Raw genomic sequence first — 20,624 nt, 5'->3', positions numbered from 1 at the left:
TGATTAGTACTTGGATGGGAGACCGCCTGGGAATAACAGGTGCTGTAAGCTTTTACACATTTTCCAAATAAGACCAGAGATATCTCTTACAAATTGGTTTGTTTTAAATGGTTCACACCCTTTTTTTGCCTCTTATAAAGCATGAATTTTTAGTTTTTGTGAAAGCTTACGGCCATACAACCCTGAGGACGCCCGATCTCGTCTGATCTCAGAAGCTTAGCAAGGTTGGGCCTGGTTAGTACTTGGATGGGAGACCGCCTGGGAATAACAGGTGCTGTAAGGTTTTACACATTTTCCAAATAAGACCAGAGATATCTCTTACTAATTGGTTTGTTTTAAATGGTTCACACCCTTTTTTTGCCTCTTATAAAGCATGAATTTTTAGTTTTTGTAAGCGCTTACGGCCATACTACCCTGACAACGCCCGATCTCGTCTGATCTCGGAAGCTTAGCAAGGTCGGGCCTGTTTAGTACTTGGACTCGGAGACCACCTGGGAATACCAGGTGCTGTAAGCTTTTACACATTTTCCAAATAGGACCAGAGATATCTCTTACAAATTGTTTTGTTTTAAATGGTTCACACCCTTCTTTTGCCTCTTATAAAGCAAGACTTTTTAGTTTTTGTGACAGCTTACGGCCATACTACCCTGAGAACGCCCGATCTCGTCTGATCTCGGAAGCTTAGCAAGGTTGGGCCTGATTAGTACTTGGATGGGAGACCGCCTGGGAATACCAGGTTCTGTAAGCTTTTACACAATTTCCAAATAGGACCAGAAATGTCTCTTACAAAATGGTTTGTTTTAACTGGTTCAAACCCTTCTTTTATAACCGCTTACGGCCATACTACCCTGAGAACGCCAGATCTCACCTGATCTCGGAAGCTTAGCAAGGTCGGGCCTGTTTAGTACTTGGATGGGAGACCGCCTGGGAATAACAGGTGCTGTAAGGTTTTACACATTTTCCAAATAAGACCAGAGATATCTCTTACTAATTGGTTTGTTTTAAATGGTTCACACCCTTTTTTTGCCTCTTATAAAGCATGAATTTTTAGTTTTTGTAAGCGCTTACGGCCATACTACCCTGACAACGCCCGATCTCGTCTGATCTCGGAAGCTTAGCAAGGTCGGGCCTGTTTAGTACTTGGACTCGGAGACCGCCTGGGAATACCAGGTGCTGTAAGCTTTTACACATTTTCCAAATAGGACCAGAGATATCTCTTACAAATTGGTTTGTTTTAAATGGTTCACACCCTTTTTTTGCCTCTTATAAAGCATGAATTTTTAGTTTTTGTAAGCGCTTACGGCCATACTACCCTGAGGACGCCCGATCTCGTCTGATCTCGGAAGCTTAGCAAGGTTGGGCCTGTTTAGTACTTGGATGGGAGACCGCCTGGGAATAACAGGTGCTGTAAGGTTTTACACATTTTCCAAATAGGACCAGAGATATCTCTTACAAATTGGTTTGTTTTAAATGGTTCACACCCTTTTTTTGCCTCTTATAAAGCATGTATTTTTAGTTTTTGTAAGCCCTTACGGCCATACTACCCTGAGGACGCCCGATCTCGTCTGATCTCGGAAGCCTAGCAAGGTAGGGCCTGGTTAGTACTTGGATGGGAGACCGCCTGGGAATACCAGGTGCTGTAAGCTTTTACACATTTTCCAAATAGGACCAGAGATATCTCTCACAAATTCGTTTGTTTTAAATGGTTCACACCTTTCTTTTGCCTCTTATAAAGCAAGACTTTTTATTTTTTGTGACAGCTTACGGCCATACTACCCTGAGAACGCCCGATCTCGTCTGATCTCGGAAGCTTAGCAAGGTTGGGCCTGATTAGTACTTGGATGGGAGACCGCCTGGGAATAACAGGTGCTGTAAGCTTTTACACATTTTCCAAATAAGACCAGAGATATCTCTTACAAATTGGTTTGTTTTAAATGGTTCACACCCTTTTTTTGCCTCTTATAAAGCATGAATTTTTAGTTTTTGTGACAGCTTACGGCCATACTACCCTGAGAACGCCCGATCTCACCTGATCTCGGAAGCTTAGCAAGGTCGGGCCTGGTTAGTACTTGAATGGGGGACCGCCTGGGAATACCAGGTGCTGTAAGCCTTTACACATTTTCCAAATAGGACCAGAGATATCTCTTACAAATTGGTTTGTTTTAAATGGTTCACACCCTTCTTTTGCCTCTTATAAAGCAAGACTTTTTAGTTTTTGTGACAGCTTACGGCCATACTACCCTGAGAACGCCCGATCTCGTCTGATCTCGGAAGCTTAGCAAGGTTGGGCCTGATTAGTACTTGGATGGGAGACCGCCTGGGAATACCAGGTGCTGTAAGCTTTTACACATTTTCCAAATAGGACCAGAGATATCTCTTACAAATTGGTTTGTTTTAAATGGTTCACACCCTTCTTTTGCCTCTTATAAAGCAAGACTTTTTAGTTTTTGTGACAGCTTACGGCCATACTACCCTGAGAACGCCCGATCTCGTCTGATCTCGGAAGCTTAGCAAGGTTGGGCCTGATTAGTACTTGGATGGGAGACCGCCTGGGAATACCAGGTGCTGTAAGCTTTTACACATTTTCCAAATAGGACCAGAAATGTCTCTTACAAAATGGTTTGTTTTAACTGGTTCAAACCCTTCTTTTATAACCGCTTACGGCCATACTACCCTGAGAACGCCAGATCTCGCCTGATCTCGGAAGCTTAGCAAGGTCGGGCCTGTTTAGTACTTGGACTCGGAGACCGCCTGGGAATACCAGGTGCTGTAAGCTTTTACACATTTTCCAAATAGGACCAGAGATATCTCTTACAAATTGGTTTGTTTTAAATGGTTCACACCCTTTTTTTGCCTCTTATAAAGGATGAATTTTTAGTTTTTGTAGGCGCTTACGGCCATACTACCCTGAGGACGCCCGATCTCGTCTGATCTCAGAAGCCTAGCAAGGTCGGGCCTGGTTAGTACTTGGATGGGAGACCGCCTGGGAATACCAGGTGCTGTAAGCTTTTACACATTTTCCAAATAGGACCAGAGATATCTCTCACAAATTCGTTTGTTTTAAATGGTTCACACCCTTCTTTTGCCTCTTATAAAGCAAGACTTTTTAGTTTTTGTGACAGCTTACGGCCATACTACCCTGAGAACGCCCGATCTCGTCTGATCTCGGAAGCTCAGCAAGGTTGGGCCTGATTAGTACTTGGATGGGAGACCGCCTGGGAATACCAGGTGCTGTACGCTTCTACACATTTTCCAAATAGGACCAGAAATGTCTCTTACAAAATGGTTTGTTTTAACTGGTTCAAACCCTTCTTTTGCCTCTTATAAAGCATGAATTTTTAGTTTTTGTAAGCGCTTACGGCCATACTACCCTGAGGACGCCCGATCTCGTTTGATCTCGGAAGCCTAGCAAGGTCGGGCCTGGTTAGTACTTGGATGGGAGACCGCCTGGGAATACCAGGTGCTGTAAGCTTTTACACGTTTTCCAATTAGGACCAGAGATATCTTTTACAAAATGGTTTGTTTTAAATGGTTCACACCCTTCTTTTATAACCGCTTACGGCCATACTACCCTGAGAACGCCCGATCTCTTCTGATCTCGGAAGCCTAGCAAGGTTGGGCCTGGTTAGTACTTGGATGGCAGACCGCCTGGGAATACCAGGTGCTGTAAGCTTTTACATATTTTCCAAATAGGACCAGAGATGTCTCTTACAAATTTGTTTGTTTTAAAAGGTTCACACCCTTCTTTTATAACCGCTTTCGGCCATACTACCCTGAGAACGCCCAATCTCGCCTGATCTCGGAAGCCTAGCAAGGTTGGGCCTGGTTAGTACTTGGATGGGAGACCGCCTGGGACTACCAGGTGCTGTAAGCTTTTACACATTTTCCAATTAGGACCAGAGACAACTCTTACAAATTTTACAATTTTATAGATATTTTTCTCGTTTATAGTCAGCACAGAGAGTGGATGGGGTGTGGCTTTGCAAAATGTAATTGATAAGCACTGATAGAAATGCAGATCCATGATTGTGCTTGGCAGAAAGTTTAATTTTCGCAAAATAAAGTCATTTACTTGTACTGTTCTATTTCATTCTTACAAGTGTACAACTTTACCCTTATAAATTTGAGAATTTTCTCTGACACACGCAATTGATTCAAAGTTAGGGTATTGGCACAATGAAAACTGATGAAAATTTTAATTATATGAAGCAGATGTAAAAATATTGGCATACTTGTATGACTATGTATGTACATTCCAAAATTTCAGAACTCCTCTGTGTCCTATTGGCTGCATCTGGGAGCATCAGCAGAGAAATTGCTCCTAGGTTTACCTACATATGGAAGGACGTACCGCCTTACCACTGGTGCCTCTGGGCTTGGAGCACCAACACAAAGACCAGATGATGCCGGGCCATACACTCGAACTGCTGGTTTCTGGTCTTTCTATGAGGTCAGATATTTTAGTGCAGGGGTGTCAAACTCATTTAATGTATCTATTCCCAAGTGGGCCGGACCAATACAGTCATGCTATATATTTATATATTTCAAAACAACTTCAAATTTTATATTCTTTTTTTAATACTGTCCAAAATAGTATGAGCACAACATCAATATTAATCATAAAACAACGTTACTGAGAAATGCCTAGTTTTTCATATATGAGAAAATGCAGCTCATTTTTGTTCTTTACAATACAAAATCACCTAGCAGGTTGGATTAAACCCATTTACAGACCAGACGCAGCACGCGTTTGATCCCTGCGTCAATCCTCATTTAAACTAGAAAACTTTTTGACCAACTGAAACATTTGATGCTGATATAAAGTTGTTACAATAAATTTCATCAAAATTATAATTTTTTTTTTTTTAAATATTTTTTTCCCTCCACAAATTTTCCATCTAAAACATGGCCTTCTGTCGGAGGCCAATTTATAGCCGCAATGTCCCTCATTGGGCCAATATGATGAGGAAAAAAAAGTCCAGTTTTCAAAAATGGACTTGGTTTAAACAAATTGATGACATAGTGTTTTTGAAAGGAAATTTGAAGTCAAACATTGGGTTTGTTGATTAATTGTTGGAGTTACTGTAAGAAAACCAGTAATTCTGCTGCTGTTTTAGCCTTAGCTGGAGAGACGAATGATATTTTTCTTCTTCTACTTTTCTATTTTACCACCACCCGTCGGACCTCTGTTCGGTGTTTTTTTTTCTTCATTTTTGAGGACTTTTTCCATTCTTCGATAGCTAGTGATTTGCCATTTCTCTGAACAGCTCCTAGCTCCGTTTGTCCTTGTTTTCGTGCAGCTCTGCTAGTGTAAGTATTCGCTCGGCTGTACTAAGGTAAGCATGGCTCCGTGCACCTCCACCGCATCTGTCACTTGCAACACCTGCGTTATTCTCATGGGGAATAACTACTCAGCTAGAGCAGAGTAGTCTGATAATCGTAGATCAGACGTACACATCTGATAGTGACAATGCGGGCCTTAGCCCTCCCGCAATGCCGCTAGCGTCGGCTAGTGTGGGTCGTAGCCTACCCGCTAGTCCGGCTAGCATTAGCCCCAAGAAGCCTGCTAGCCGCGGTGAGCCTGTTCGGACGCATAATCGTTTTAGCCCCCTTGCGAGGCAAACTCCATCTCAGTCTACTGGCTCCCGCACATTAGTTATAGGGGACTCCATCACCCGTAACATCAAGCTTAAAACGCAAGCCACCGTAATGTGTATCCCGGGGACCAGAGCACCCGACATTGAAGCTAATCTTAGGGAGCTGACACGCAAGAGGCCTAGACACCAGTTTAGTGCAAACAACACTAGTTGCTCAGACATGGTGATACATGTCGGCTCCAACGATACTAGAATGAGGCAGTCTGAGATTACAAAGAAGAACATAGCTAGGACTTGTAATCTCGCTAGAAAGATGAGTCGGCATTGAGTTGTCTCTGGCCCTCTGCCTGTAAGAGGCAATGATGAGAGGTTTAGCAGATTATTCTCGCTTAACTGGTGGATGGCTAGTTTCTGTAGAGAGCAGGGTTTCCAGTTTGTAGATAATTGGCCCTCTTTCTGGGGCCGGCCCGACCTACTAAAGATGGATGGCCTTCACCCTAACTGGGAAGGCGCCATCACTCTTTCTAGAAACATAGATTACTGTTTGAGCTTTCCATGACTTCTCACATTAGAGTATGTCGGGTCGCAGGCGAGTAACGAGACTGCTAGAACGGGTGTGGAGTCGTTAAGGCTAGAGTTAACCGGCACTAAGCTGGACTGCTACAACACACATAGCATATTTAGTCTAGGTCACTGCAATCCACACACTGTTTTAATACCTAATGCTGAATGCCGTAATGATAAGATTTCTGCTGAGGTAGTGTTGATTAAGGAAAATGGCCCTGCCTCTTTAATCGGTAAGACTAGTGACATAGTACCTAGGCGGAATATTAATATTAATATGTGCGCTGTGGCTGTCAACAATCGAATTCCTACTTTACTAACATTGCGACGAGGTTTTAATTACTCAAAAAACAAAGCAAGCCCCAGCCATAAAAATCTTGTTGGTATTAGTACTACCAACATGAGGACTCAGAATAGTCCAGGAAAAATTTCCCAGTTTAAATTCGGCTTCATAAATATTAGGTCATTCCCATCAATAGCCTTTCTTGTAAATGATCTTATTACAGAGCACAATCTTAAAGTTCCTGGTCTCTGCGAAACCTGGCTAAAACCAAATGAATTCTTATCATTAAATGAGGCCTCACCCCCAAATTTTTGTGGGCTCACATGTTGCCCGTCCTTGTAAAAAAAAAAAAGGGGGGGGGGGGGGTCGCCCTAATTTCAGAATCTGATTTTAAACTTAGCAAGAGCACTAATCACACCTTCAAGACATTTGAGGCTCTCGTTATGCGATCGAGCTCCTCACCACCATTCTATGTGGTAGTTATTTACCGTCCTCCCGGTCCATACTCTGGATTCTTAGATGAATTCCCTGAACTTATGGCTGACTTAATAACTCACACAGATAATATATTAATTATGGGTGACTTCACTATTCATATGAACTCCCCATTGGAACCACTTACTGTAGCTTTTCAAGCAATAATCGTTGCATTTGATTTTACACAAATAATAAAAGCAGCGACACACCGGAATGGTAATATCTTAGACTTAGTGTTAACCCATGGCCTAACTGCCTCAAATGTCACAATTTTGCCGCATACTAACGCTATGTCTGATCATTATCTTATAACATTTGAAGTCCTAGCTCAGTGTGGTCTTATTGTCAACAACAAAGGCTTTAAGAGCCGTGATATTAACTCATCAACCACTGCTGCACTTTCTGAATTACTGCCTTTCACAGCAGCTGCCTTTCTGTCTTTCACTGGTTCAGTCGATAAGCTCGCGAATGATTTTAATACGGTTCTTTTAAATTCCCTAAACCCTATTGCGCCGCTGAAACTTCAAATTCGTCCGAAGCGGCACACTCCGTGGTTTACGGATGAAACGCGTACGCGTAAATTGTCAAGTAGACAACTTGAGCGTAAATGGCGAACAGCTAAACTCGAGGTTTTTCGTCAGGCCTGGTGCGATAGCTTGCTGAAATATAAAGAGGCTCTTAGGTTAGCAAAAACAAATTACTTTTCCAAAATGATTATTCTTAATAAAAACAACCCACAATATTTATTTGACATGGTAGCACAGCTAACGCAACAGCAGCAGATTAATCATAGTTCCCGCCATTCAGCACACGATTTCATGCAATTCTTTACTCAGCGGATTCAGCTAACAAGGGACGAAATAAAAAAGGCAGCGCCACTTACCCCCTCGGCTGTGATTGTTGATGCTAGTTCGGACAATCAGGTTCAAGATAGTCTGGTTACACTGTCCCAGTTTGATTTAGTATTCCTGGAGTGTCTTACACACCTGGTTAATGCAGCAAAACCGACGTCCTGCATGACCTGCTTCCAGGCAAACTCGTTAAAGATGTATTTCCGGTCTTAGGGTCATCTGTCTTGAATATTATCAACCTGTCACTCTCCTCTGGCATTGTACCTGAAGCTTTTAAGATGACCGTCATTCAACCGTGACTTAAGAAACCTCACCTAGATCCTGAAAATCTCTTTAACTATAGGCCAGTGTCACACCTTAAGTGTAAGTGTAAGTGACGAATGATCTCTTAGCCTTGGATTCCAACATCTCATCAATATTATTACTGCTTGATCTTAGTGCCGCATTTGACACTATTGATTATCATATTCTTATAGAACGTCTTAGATCTTGTGTTAATATCTTGGGATCAGCACTTTCTTGGTTCAGATCTTACATCCTGGGAAGGACGCATAGTGTCTCTTATGGCAATGCGATCTCTGAATCTTTCTCCGTCTCATGTGGTGTCCCGCAGGGGTCAGTACTTGGTCCCTTACTGTTCAACATCTACATGATTCCTCTTGACGATATTATACGTAAACATGCTATTAGTTTTCATTGCTATGCTGATGATACCCAACTCTATATGCCCTTAGAAATAACGGATCCGTGCAAGTGCAGTAAACTGGAGGCCTGCCTTGCCGAGATTAATCAATGGATGTCTTCCAATTTTCTGCTTCTCAACCCTAGTAAAACTGAGATGTTATTTATTGGCCCTGCTCATCATCAGCACTTGCTTAAGAATACCACGTTGAACCTGGAAAACTGTATTATTTCCCAAAGTAGTTCTGCAAAAAATCTCGGCGTGATATTTGACTCAACTCTCTCCTTTCGAACACATATTAATACGACAAGAACAGCGTTTTTTCACCTCCGCAGTATAGCTAAAATTCGCCCTATTCTTTCTCTTTGCTATGCAGAAACATTAATTCATGCATTTGTTACGTCGCGCCTAGAGTATTGCAACGTTTTGTTTTCTGGACTTCCCATGTCCTACATTAAGAGCCTGCAGTGTGTACAGAATGCAGCAGCGAGACTATTGACAAGGATGAGAAAGTTCGATCATATTACTCCGATTCTAGCTGACCTGCATTGGCTTCCAATGCACGTGAGATGTGATTTTAAGGTGCTGTTAATTACTGATAAAATTTTATCTCATCAACTTAGTATCACCATATGTTCCGTCCCGACAAATTCGATCAGAAAATGCCGGTTTGCTATTGACCCCACGGGCTAAAAGAAGTCCGCGGGATCAAGGGCATTTTCCATTCGTGCGCCCGTACTATGGAATGCCCTACCTATGGAAGTTCGCGCAGCCACCTCAGTAGAAATCTTTAAATCCCAACTAAAAACTCATTTATATTCAAAAGCATTTAGTTAATTGAGCCTGTCTGCAGCTTTCTTCGTTTTTTCCTTTTTCCTGCCCCCCTCTTCCGGCTCGGAGAGGGGGCTAGCTAGATGGTGAGGGTTGACTTAACCGCCTCCATTTGGTCCTGGGCTGATCGACCATCACGGGTTAGGAGATCGGCCATCTGCGGTCCACCTGGTTGAAATGTGGGATGGTTCTTGCCCAATGGCTTTGCCTGCTGTCAAGACATCACTGCACTATATAGCACAATATGATTTCTGTAATTTATATTGTTTCTGTATTTGGTATATGCAGCATCCACTTCAAACTGTGGGCCTGGAAGGGGGCTCCTCCCACCTGTGGTCCCTTCTGGAGGTTTCTGATTTTCCCCAAATTGGGGTTTTTGAGTTTTTCCTTCCCCTTCTGGGAGCTTTGACAGGGGATGCTGTTGTGTACCTTACACTGAAAAGATGTCTCTGTACGACTTCTTTTTTCGAAAGAGGTCTCCACATGACCTCTTTTCATCTGTGAAGCTCTTTGAGACTTTGGTGATTTAGGGCTATATAAATAAAATTTGATTGATTGATTGATTGATTATTGCTCATATAAAGTACCTTACTAACGTTTATTTTTTAACTTTGCAGTTTAGCGGTGCACCTGTTGAGCAGAACCAACTTCCCGTCCGAGTGACGTAAGTACCGCACCAAAAAAACAAAAAAAAAAAACAAACCAAAAACGTAGTCAATCTCATTTTTTGATTTGTGTTCTTCGACGTGCGTAGAGTTGGACAACTTTCGTACGAGTTTCCGCCTGGGACTGATTTCCTTCCTTCACTACCGACTTCATTGGTAACGCCACAATTGCCAAGCAAAAACTCCACCCGGTAAGAATCATTTGCAAAAATGTATTTCCTTGAACGTGCAGACTAGGCACACTTTTGATTTTTTTTTTTCTGTTGCCTCAATAGGAAAAAGCGGATCGTCGATAACTCAGGGCCTTATATTAAAAAGCCACCGAACGCCTTCATGGTTTTTATGAAGGAGCAGCGGCCTTTCGTGCGAGCCCAAATTTCGTCTGGAGGCCAATGTCCCAAAGACAGCGCCTCCGTGAACAAGATCCTGGGGCAGATTGTGAGTGTTTGTGCTCTGCACATCCTCTTGGTGCGGAGCTTGCATGTGTGTGCGCTTACACTTTACGTCAACAGTGGAAGTCACTGCCAGCGAATGAGAAGGAGAGATATTTCGAAGAATCCCAGCGTCGCAGCCGCCTGAACGCCAAAATGTACCCGGACTGCTCCTGTAGCGAGAACTACGTGAGTCAATTAGTTACAATAACAGTGAAATAAGTCAAGAATTGCGGAAAGGAATATTTGTATTTTGCACCATTCATTCCCGATGGGAGTTTGGACATTTCACATGAAAAGCGTTGCATTTCAGATTCACAGATGTTTGATATTTCCACCAATAAATGTTTCTGTTTTTTAATAGTTTAAATTTTCATTCCGTTGCAGAATACCAACTTCTAGCACATTCATCTCACATTGGGAAAACTTTGTTTTCACCATCACGTTAGCTTTAAAAATTCCATTTTTTTTAAAGTCACCCCGGCCATCTTTATCATGTATGTAGATACACGCAAGATTTTCTCTCCCGCGGTAATCTTGACAGGATTTATTATGTACATCACACATTATCTACCCCCAGGTGGCGGTAATCATGGTCAATTTATTAGGTACACCCCAGATTCTATGATATTCAAATCAAATCAAATCAAATTTTATTTGTATAGCCCTAAACCACCGAAGTCTCAAAGGGCTTCACAGATGAAAAGAGGTCATGTGGAGACCTCCTTCGATCCATCATCTTTTCCACGCAAGTTTTCCAGAAGGCATTTTCTCGTTTTTCATAATGTTGTTTTATTGCGCACTATGATCTTTTTGTCGTGTCTTGTGCAGGGCACAAGGAGAAAGAGAGAGTGGTCAGTGCAGCCAAGCGTTCAAACGGTCCAACCAGTGAGTACTCGATATTTGACTTATTTCACATTTTTTAGCAGTAAAAAGTAGTTTTTTTCCCCCATCTGTAATTCATTTGATATGATTTTATCCTCGTGTACAATTAATACTGTTAAAACAGTTTGACCTCGCTGTCACTAAAACAAAATCACGAGTTCGAGGGGTGAATTAAGCAATCACGTCAGTTCCAATGACGTCAAATCCAATCGACAGCAGAGGGCAGTCTCGAGCAAACTCGCTACCACCTTTTGGCTTTGATGTCACCGTTCACCGCCTCCCTTGTTGAAACGCTCATTGATGCCAGTGGCATTGAAAGAGTTAAAGCGTGAATATCTTGACGACTAACAGTTAATACCTCTGAACAGAGATATCAAAACGACTCAACTATTCAACAACTAATTGATTTAGCAAGTTAATTTACAATGATTTAAATATCAACTCACCGTTTAGAGCCATCAACTTCAAATTACGGCTGTTCTATACCACTTTTTCCTCCCATACATATACCAGAACAAGTAGTATCAGCCCCTTAGTCTTTATTTTTGCAAAAAATGTTTTTAAGCATTAGGCTAAATGAGGTTCTGTAAATGGGTGGTAATATATAATGATGTACAAAAATCATCATTACATGAGGTCATTTTGCGCTAAGTAATTGAGTACTTTGGTAATTAAAGTGATGACCTGATACAAAAGTAATCAATTAGCATAGAGATGGTTAGTACTATACTGTAAGTACTTGATTACTTGAGTTACTAAAGTATTTGATTACTATAGCACATACATTGTTTAATAACAACAATTTTGGAATTTTCTTTTGCCAAACACTTGGAAACTTGTGAATGTCTCAAAGCTTAAAAAATGTAAAATATGCCTTTAGGATAGACAAAAATCCTTCCCCAAAAACGACACATCCTTTTAAAAACTTCCCTATCCCGAGCTTGCGTTTTCATTCCAATGTCATGAAACGAACTACACTTTTTGCATCCCTCTCATTTATCATTTCAGGTTTGTCAAAAAAAGTTTTTGCAATGCACTCGTGAATTGAAAGGATAGCAGCTGTTTGGGTTTGCAGTGTTGGCACCTGAGGTCCCCGTGCAGACCGACCCTCCGTGCATGTGCACTTTGGATCCAGTACCCCAAGCAGACCTGGTCTCCACCCAATTGAAGGAAGTCATGGACTGCGCCGAGGCATTCTTGTCCTCCTTGCCGCAAGCCGGATCCGAGGAGGACCGCATCTCCAGCTTGTTAAAGGAGCTGGAACCCCTCGAGCTGGAACGGGACGAGGCGTCCGCCCCCTCTTCGTCCTCGTCCGCCGGCGTCCCGCTTGAGGAGGAGGAAGCCCTGACCTCCGCGTTATTTAAGGAACCGGAAGCCACGGAAGCGGCCGAGGCGTTCAAACGCCACCCCCCGTCGGACTTTTGCAGCCTACGAGATGAGGACCGGAGCTCCATCCTTATTAAGGAGTTGGATCCCCTGGAGACATCCACTGTCTCCTTTTCGTCCTTCTGGTCCACCTAAGACGTGGAGTGGACCTAATGTCACCTCATTTCTAATGTCAATATTTTTACATCAATTCAAGCCATGGCAGTTTTAAACTGTTTAGATAAGTCCTACGACTCCGTTTATGAAAGTGTAAAATAAAACAAGTTCATATTAATTGGTGAGGAGAAAAAAGCGTCACAAAGCACTTTTTTATTCCTCTAGATGGTGCTATTGGTTTAAATGCTAGTTGAGTGGAAACGATTACATTTCCACCGCATCGTTAAATCTGAAGTGCCATCTAGAACACTAAGAAAAAAAATCTCAAGTACTTCATAAAGCTTCACTTGTCCATCTGTTATTTTTGTTCTATCCTGCAATTCATCTAATTAAAGGTCATATACGCAATTCAATATCATTCTGCAATTTTTTCCACACACTGTAATTATTCACGCTGTTGCACAAGCATCTCGAAATGTGTCATTTGAGCCACGCAGCGCAAATCAGCGCGAGACGTACCCGTGGTCGTCCCGGACGAACTTCTCCAGTCGCCGCGCGGACGCCGTTGCCTCAAAGCGTACGCGCCGATGTCCACGTACGGCTCCTCCTCTTACCCTTTGGGGTGGACCATCCCCCTCCCGGGGGGGCGGGAGAAACGGGCAGAGCCAGAGTGGGTAAACCTGAACACATGGAGGAAAATAATTCGAATAAATCTATTTATTCATTTCTGTATATACAGTAGCTATTTATTTGATCCGTGGTAAGCAGAGCCCATTTTGTTGTTGTTTTTTTAACGATGAAAATCGGTCATTACAAAAAGCAAATATTAGCAGATGTTTTTGTGCTACGGCATGAAGTGATGATTTGGCGTCGTCTTATGGCGCGAAACTGTTTGGGTGAGTTTATGAGCTTCGTTGAACAAAAAAGGGAGTTTTGATACCATCTCGTAGTGTCTTGACGCCAAGCAATCACGTCGATGTGGATTGAGAAACTTCATTAAGACAAAAGTGGTGCTTTGTCACTACGTTGTGTACAGATGTTCGATACCATTTTTTTTTCACATCTATACCCGTACGAGTACTTAACTCTTGAGCAGCCACCGATACTGCTACCAAATACCGATAACACTAGTACTTTTGAAACAAAAAATCCCCCTCTCCAAAAAATGACAGAATTTGGAAGGCCTAATATATTCCATTGTATTCCTTAAAAGTTCATGTAACGTTTGATGGATACTTTTTGATTTTGGTAGTCCACAAACGCAATTCTAATCACGAGTTTGCGCTTAGACTAATGTAGAAAATGTTATTTTTGGGGGACTTGCCTTTATTTGCATGTAAATATGGCAGCTTATAGGCCACGGATTGCAGTCCTTTGCAGATTGACACAAAATTCAAGTATATTTCATATTTGACAATGAGACTTGCTACTGATCTCCACTGTTTTCATCTTAAAAAGTCCGCTTCTTACTAAAACAATCAAACACGTTACCTTGTGTTTCTCACCTAATTTTTCGGAATATGCATCCAGTTTGTAAGCAGCTTGTTCCAACGTAGAGACTTGCTCCTCAATCTGATTGATCTGGTCCAGGTAAGGCTGAAGGCGAGCGTCTAAGAAAACGTGCAAAAGTCAATCATATGAAGGTGCTGTTTATTCTTCGATTCAGGGTGACGCAGATTGTATATATGACTCACACTTATGGTTGAGATCCTGCAAGTTTCGACGGATGTTGATGCTGATGTCTTTCATCTCCATGTATTTCAGACTAGTTACTTTGTTAATTAATGTTATTATTAATGTAATGTAATGTAATATCATTAATGATGAGAATTTGATAATTGACGGAGAGATGCTGGACAATTTTTACCCATCCACACATGAAATAGTTGTAGATCTCAAGTGATTTGAAACCCTCCAGTGTTAACTAAATTATTGACAATATCGGGATACGTGATATTCGGCAAGTTTTCAGTCAGTTGAAAAGTTGTCCTTCGCTTCGTACAGATCGATTCCGTTCATCAAGCAAAGTTTCAACTTGTATCGCTCTGGGGACTGTTTATCCAAACCTTTTGCATACATTCTCTTTACAGAAGTAATGTTAGAAGAAGATAATTCTGACATTTTCAATAACCGATGATATAAACAAGTATAAGCTTGACACACAAAAGGGTGCCTTCTCGCAAGATTGTGACATCAGTGAATACTATGTATAGTCATGGAAATAACATTTCGCAAATTTGAGATTTAATTTCTCATTTAATATGAGGATTTATGTTACCTATATTTCTAAACAGAAACCTCTCATTGATTGAAGACGTAAAGTACCTCTCACCATATGCCTGCCTTGCCCCCTTCATGACGCTGTTCAAAGCCACAAAACATCTATCCATCATCTTGACCACATATCCTCACAAGGGTCGCAGAGCGCTTGAGAGTACCCCAGCATGGTGACTAAAGGCGCAAAAACAATGTCAAGAGGCCACTTTCACCATGAGCCGAACCTCCCGTGGGAAACCAGTATCCATTACAACCGTTCCCACCCACAAGCGAATTTATGACTGACATTCATTGTCCGGCTGTGTGCTCCCAAACTTCAATTTTTGCCATTTTGGCATTTTCTACAGTATAATGTTGTAACTAGTGACTGAAATGTTACTGTTTACTTGTCTGACTTATTGCAAAATCTTTCCGCCTAGTACACATGCAGCAATGCACTAACAACTTGGTGTAAGCGGGTGCAGAGTAAAAATCAGTGGCACTGCAAAATACCTGGAAGATGTAGGACTCTAACTGAACTTCAATATGGTAGCCAACACAAAGCCTGAAATCCTGTGCACCGGAGGTGAGCAAGTGGCCACTTGGGCCTGTGGCTATGAGTGCATAAAACACACACACAGTCGCAAAGATCCTGACCTCCTTCTTTTTATTTATTGGCCCTTCCATGCTGCCATCCTTTCATGATTGGATAAGGCCCATTCATCCGATGCACGCAGCAGCTGAGTGGTCAGGAGAAAAACAGCAGGATAGGGGAACTGATGCTGAACTGCTCACTGAACCGCTAATTACTCCATCTCATTCACACACACACGCATGCGCACACACGCACACAAACACACACGCACACACACACACACACACACACACACACACACACACAAAGTGTTTAATTTTAATCACAATCAATTATGAGGCATTTTAATGAGAATCAACTTTCCCAAGATCTCATTTCATAAGTCACAACAAAGATTTAAGTTCCACATACTGAAACTTGATGACTATATGAGCAGATAGATATGCAACATATTATTTTCTTTTCTTTACCTAAGAGGATTACAATATTCCTGGTGGGTGGATGAGCTTTTATGCTTGTTGGCCAGAATGCCTGCAAGCTTTCACTAAAGAATGACCATCTGTAACTGAGCTGAATTAAAAAAAAAATATCTGAGGAACACATGTGCTGTTTTATGTTGAAAATAGCTTTGTTCAAAATATGTTTTTTTTGGTATTATTCAATTGCCTTCTTTGATATGTGGGGTCCATCGAAATTATCTTGACTTTTCTACCAATTCAAAATATTGAAAAACATCTTCATATTCCAAGGTTGTTTTTTTTTTCCCTTTCTGTAACGTGAGTACTGCGTGTGTATAATGTTCAAACCAACTGTATAAGGGATACAGACTCCCTTTCCTTTTCTTTTTTTTTTTTTTTTTGGACACACACCGGATTGGATTTTTACCGACAATCGTAATGTGCTCCACAACCTGGAATGCATGTGATGCAATCATGCAACCTGCATACCATGGTCTAGTCAAGCCCAGATGAGTGTATCAGGGGAATCTTTGCTTTGGCTGTCAAACAACTGACAAATGATGAGGTCAGGGCGGGAAAGCTATTTCCACTCAGACTTCCAAAACATTTACTTTGAAATTAACTGATGACACGATTGAAATTTCTCTCTTACTTCAGCCGCAGAAACAATGGAATGTTTTTGTGTTGTTGGCACACTGAGGGGCAAAATTCAAATCTAGATGGAGAATGTGTGATCTGAAATAAGTGAAGGCGTAAAAATCTTATCCACAAAGCATTTAAAAACCCATGATGTACTACTGTATGAGAAATGATATCAAGCATGAATTAAGTGCACAATATAAAAAGAGTTTCAAGGCACTTGTGTTCTGAAACTTCCAATGAGTCAAGATTTCAAAGTACTGACTGCCAATGCAGGCAAGTCCAAACTTTTTCAAGTGAGAGCCACATGCAGAAAAACACTAGACAGAGGAGGCCCATTTCAAGTTATAGTCAGACAACATATGCCATGAAAGTTAAATGCACTGAAAGAAAGAAAGTCTCCATCTCAACATTCAGCTTCCCAAAAACGTTTCATTTTGATCACTTGATTTTTATTTGAAAAACCATTACAGTGTGGCATTAGTTTCAATAACTAATATTAATGTGACATCTTCCATTGTTTATGTTTGTCTTTTTTAATTCATAACCTTTCTTTCTTCATAACCTTCTTCATGTTTTAATGTTAAATATGTTCCTTGCAAATACAGAAAATACAGGCAGCATTTTGGATTTTGGACATGGCCTGGAATGGATCGAAGCCTGTGGTAACACCGCTGTGATTTACTAAATTGGACAAAAAAATAGGTCGGATGATTCCTTGAACTGTAACAACTAAACTGGATTATCAAGGCAATCATCATTTCCGTCTCTGATGTCTCAAGCATCAGCCAACTTGACGATTCATCTGAGATTTCCAAAAGGCATGTGCATGTCCTGAGTAAAAAAGAATTTCACTACCATTAGTCAATTTCATGGCCTTTATTTCATAATGTAACATTTTATCTCAAAGTATGTTACAAGCAGTGTTGGGCAAGTTACTTCACAAGTGCAATGCATTATTTATTACTTATTACTGTCATTTCAAAGTAATTAGTTACAATAAAATATTACTGCATTTGAAATGTAAGGCATTCCACAATTATTGTATTACTTTTACATTACTCTCACCTACATATCCGGAAATATGGATTTGCCATTTGATTGCACATCCAGTGCAATGACCTTAAACTAAACTTATGTCATGTACAAAAAAAAACGACAAAATTCTCTGCATACAAACAATATACGAGCGCCTTTTGTCATGCATTACTCCAGACCCCCGGTTACAATGACAAACCATGGCGTTATTTGAATCTGAGATGAAATCCATTAATTTTGTTTTTGTGTTGTGCAGGCATTTGGTATGTCATTTAATAGTAGACAGTTGGGACTCTACATGGTTAAGTGCAAGTCACTGGTGTAAAAACTGGTACATATGCATGTTCGTACTAAGCAAATTCTAGTTTTCTTTCTTTGGGAATTTGTGTGAATGCATGAATGCTTCGTTCTCTATGATGCCATGTACAATGAAGGGTTTCATGAAATTATCAATTTTTCTGACTGTATACATTTAAATATGCAGTAAATATACATCATTTATGATTGAAGTAGCAAGGGTCTAAGGCCTTCTACACTCAAAAGCCGACGTCGGTGGTCAGAACTAATCAGATTTGTTGCGGGGTGTCGGAAACCGGTTTCAGGCCAGTTCAGTATGTTACATCGGAACAATCTTAACTCTGAGTAGCTGTTTAGCAAGCGAATTAGTGCATGCACATCGAGACGAGAATGGGAAATGTCAAATGTGGAAAAAACAAGCATCTCGAAAGTTGAAACCTTTATAATGTGTACCTTCATCAAGAAAAACATAATTTCTCCAGTGTTTTTTCCACATCCCGACTGGTGTTTGACACAATGACTACCTGGACAAAAGAGAACAACGAGATCCATGAGTTAAAAAAAAACAAAAAACAGTTTGTTTATGTCTGTAGAGGGCTTGAGAATACATTATGCTTGTAAAATTGCCAGAAAATCACATATCAAAATTTTCCCCTTGGTGTGAGGGTAGCCAAAGAGTCACAAAATGTGGCCGAGGCATACTAATTTGTCCTTAGGTGTGATTGGGTGCGCGAATGGTTGTTAGTCACGGTGTTCCCTGTGATTGGTTGGCAACCAGTTCAGGGTGTTGCCCACTGCGATCTGACTCATAATTATATTATTATTTATATATATATTATATATATATATATATATATATATATATATATATATATATATATATATATATATATATATATATATATATATATATATATATATATATATATTATTATTATTATTATTATTTATTATTTATTTTATTATTATATTATTATATATATATAATTGTTGTTATTATTATTTTTTGGTTATTTTTATAAACACCCACCCTTACATAGCACAACTATATGTGTTTGAGTGTGTGTGTGTGTGTGTGTGTGTGTATGTTTGTCACTCACAGACATATAATACAAACAACTTTCGACAAGTTGTTCGACATTCGACATTCAATCTTTTTGAATGTACTTATAAATGTACTTTTGGCATGACAACGGGTGCCTGTTAAGTTTCCACCATGTTCGACAGGAATTATATCAGCTTTGTTCACTCCTACATTGACGCAAACACCAGTCTCAACCTGTGTGTCGCTAAGAAAAACACCTTAACAAACTTCAACCATGTGAGTCATCAGAATGCGCTTTGCGCTGGGCACAAAAGTGGGCCCTTGGAGCTCATAGGCTAAGCAGTTTACAGAATATTACTTAACCCAGTAAAGCCCATTTTTTTCCTGGACATGAAAACATCCAAATCATATGCCATTGGTAACCCTTAAGTGGCATAGTTGATAAAAAGGTGTGTTTTATAACCGGTCACAACAATGGAATTACTCATTGTGCAAACACACCAAACCAATTTAGTACGCGCAAATGCACGCATCATCTTAAAGATCGTGTGTACGAAAAATCTTTGCTCTATGTTTATTTTAGCATACTTTACTAACCTTTTGTTTGGGAGCTTTGAGGCTGTCATCTTTCTCTTGAAGTGCAACCACAAAGTAAACAGCCCTGGTCATGTGACAATATTCTCTAAATATGTGACATTGCACACATTTCATCTTCACATTGTAGTAATTCGGTACTTCATGAAAAATGATTGAAAAATCATTGATAGAGCCTCTTAAATAGAATTTTCTTTACCGTCACTTTTGTGACCGGTTGAAGGGTTGAAATGGGTTAATAGCCTGAAAAGTGTTCAAAGACAAAAATATCAAAAATGTTTCAATTGTCCTCACCTCTCATGAATACATTCATTTGTACTGTATACATGAATAATATTAGTTACTACTTGTAGAATGCAGTCATCACCTGGTGCACACACCCAGCACAATAACATATAGGCTTGTTGTTCTACTTGTATGTCCTCGTCATTATACTGTATTACTGCCAAAATATGTGTCGCGGGCCGTCGAGGCTGGGACAAATGCCGGAATGATTATGTGAACTGTAGACCAAGGTGCTGAGAACCTCCAAGACAGGGACTGCGTGAATTAAGCCATGTTTAGTCAGCCGAAAAAAAAAAGGAAGGCAAAAACAGGATGCAGAAAAAACAGGACCGCAAACTACAAATTAATAGCAGGCGGATAACAGGGCAAAAAACAAGAGCTGTCAGGTAAATATGACTAGACAAGAGACAATGATCCAACAAAAAGTGAAACTACACAGGGAGCTAAATACACTCAACACAAATCAGGTCACACAAAACAGCTGGACAGGAACAGAGGCAGGGGAAACTGATTGGTTGACACACGGGGGAAAGTTAACACAGAACAATGACAAGGACGGGATGGGGGAACAGAAACGTGAACTTAGAACATGGACAATACCGTACAAAAACAGAAACCCGAAAACCCACAACCAAAAACTCCAACAGACACCAACAGAATATGACAATA

The 20,624-nt window shown here is 40.7% G+C and overlaps 1 protein-coding gene, 1 long non-coding RNA gene, 3 other non-coding genes and 15 pseudogenes across 5 annotated transcripts; 19 read left to right on the top strand and 1 right to left on the bottom strand.

The window, feature by feature from the left end:
* Positions 1-51, top strand: part of LOC148417735 (5S ribosomal RNA) — a 119-nt pseudogene extending 68 nt beyond the window's left edge.
* Positions 52-164: 113 nt separating this feature from the next.
* LOC148417734 (5S ribosomal RNA) lies at positions 165-283 on the top strand (annotated as a pseudogene).
* Positions 284-396: 113 nt separating this feature from the next.
* On the top strand, positions 397-516 carry LOC148417733 (5S ribosomal RNA; annotated as a pseudogene).
* Positions 517-629: 113 nt separating this feature from the next.
* On the top strand, positions 630-748 carry LOC148417732 (5S ribosomal RNA; annotated as a pseudogene).
* Positions 749-830: 82 nt separating this feature from the next.
* Positions 831-949, top strand: LOC148417731 (5S ribosomal RNA; annotated as a pseudogene).
* Positions 950-1,062: 113 nt separating this feature from the next.
* On the top strand, positions 1,063-1,182 carry LOC148417730 (5S ribosomal RNA; annotated as a pseudogene).
* A 113-nt stretch (positions 1,183-1,295) lies between these two features.
* Positions 1,296-1,414, top strand: LOC148417729 (5S ribosomal RNA; annotated as a pseudogene).
* Positions 1,415-1,527: 113 nt separating this feature from the next.
* On the top strand, positions 1,528-1,646 carry LOC148417728 (5S ribosomal RNA; annotated as a pseudogene).
* A 113-nt stretch (positions 1,647-1,759) lies between these two features.
* On the top strand, positions 1,760-1,878 carry LOC148417727 (5S ribosomal RNA). Its single transcript, XR_015866747.1, has one exon. It is a non-coding gene; the product is annotated as a 5S ribosomal RNA (ribosomal RNA).
* A 113-nt stretch (positions 1,879-1,991) lies between these two features.
* LOC148417726 (5S ribosomal RNA) lies at positions 1,992-2,110 on the top strand (annotated as a pseudogene).
* A 113-nt stretch (positions 2,111-2,223) lies between these two features.
* LOC148417725 (5S ribosomal RNA) lies at positions 2,224-2,342 on the top strand. The gene has a single exon (XR_015866836.1). It is a non-coding gene; the product is annotated as a 5S ribosomal RNA (ribosomal RNA).
* A 113-nt stretch (positions 2,343-2,455) lies between these two features.
* On the top strand, positions 2,456-2,574 carry LOC148417724 (5S ribosomal RNA). Its single transcript, XR_015866824.1, has one exon. It is a non-coding gene; the product is annotated as a 5S ribosomal RNA (ribosomal RNA).
* Positions 2,575-2,656: 82 nt separating this feature from the next.
* Positions 2,657-2,776, top strand: LOC148417723 (5S ribosomal RNA; annotated as a pseudogene).
* A 113-nt stretch (positions 2,777-2,889) lies between these two features.
* On the top strand, positions 2,890-3,008 carry LOC148417722 (5S ribosomal RNA; annotated as a pseudogene).
* Positions 3,009-3,121: 113 nt separating this feature from the next.
* LOC148417721 (5S ribosomal RNA) lies at positions 3,122-3,240 on the top strand (annotated as a pseudogene).
* Positions 3,241-3,353: 113 nt separating this feature from the next.
* On the top strand, positions 3,354-3,472 carry LOC148417720 (5S ribosomal RNA; annotated as a pseudogene).
* Positions 3,473-3,554: 82 nt separating this feature from the next.
* LOC148417719 (5S ribosomal RNA) lies at positions 3,555-3,673 on the top strand (annotated as a pseudogene).
* Positions 3,674-3,755: 82 nt separating this feature from the next.
* On the top strand, positions 3,756-3,874 carry LOC148417718 (5S ribosomal RNA; annotated as a pseudogene).
* A 7,354-nt stretch (positions 3,875-11,228) lies between these two features.
* LOC148417717 (uncharacterized) lies at positions 11,229-12,857 on the top strand. Its single transcript, XM_088423844.1, has 2 exons — positions 11,229-11,269; positions 12,342-12,857. Coding segments are annotated over exons 1-2 (447 nt in total). The 5' UTR covers positions 11,229-11,268; the 3' UTR covers positions 12,788-12,857.
* A 554-nt stretch (positions 12,858-13,411) lies between these two features.
* Positions 13,412-15,194, bottom strand: LOC148417716 (uncharacterized). The gene is made up of 3 exons (XR_015866632.1): positions 15,081-15,194; positions 14,254-14,358; positions 13,412-13,428 (listed from the first exon to the last, which is right to left on the bottom strand). It is a non-coding gene; the product is annotated as an uncharacterized LOC148417716 (long non-coding RNA).
* Positions 15,195-20,624: the final 5,430 nt, after the last annotated feature.

Source organism: Hippichthys cyanospilos, chromosome 9 (genome assembly GCF_059441005.1).
Source record: "Hippichthys cyanospilos isolate Australia breed blue-spotted pipefish chromosome 9, RoL_Hcya_1.0, whole genome shotgun sequence".
NCBI classification, from domain to species: Eukaryota; Metazoa; Chordata; class Actinopteri; order Syngnathiformes; family Syngnathidae; genus Hippichthys; species Hippichthys cyanospilos.
Note: the sequence above shows the minus strand (reverse complement) of the source record. Positions and strands in the feature narration are given on the sequence as shown.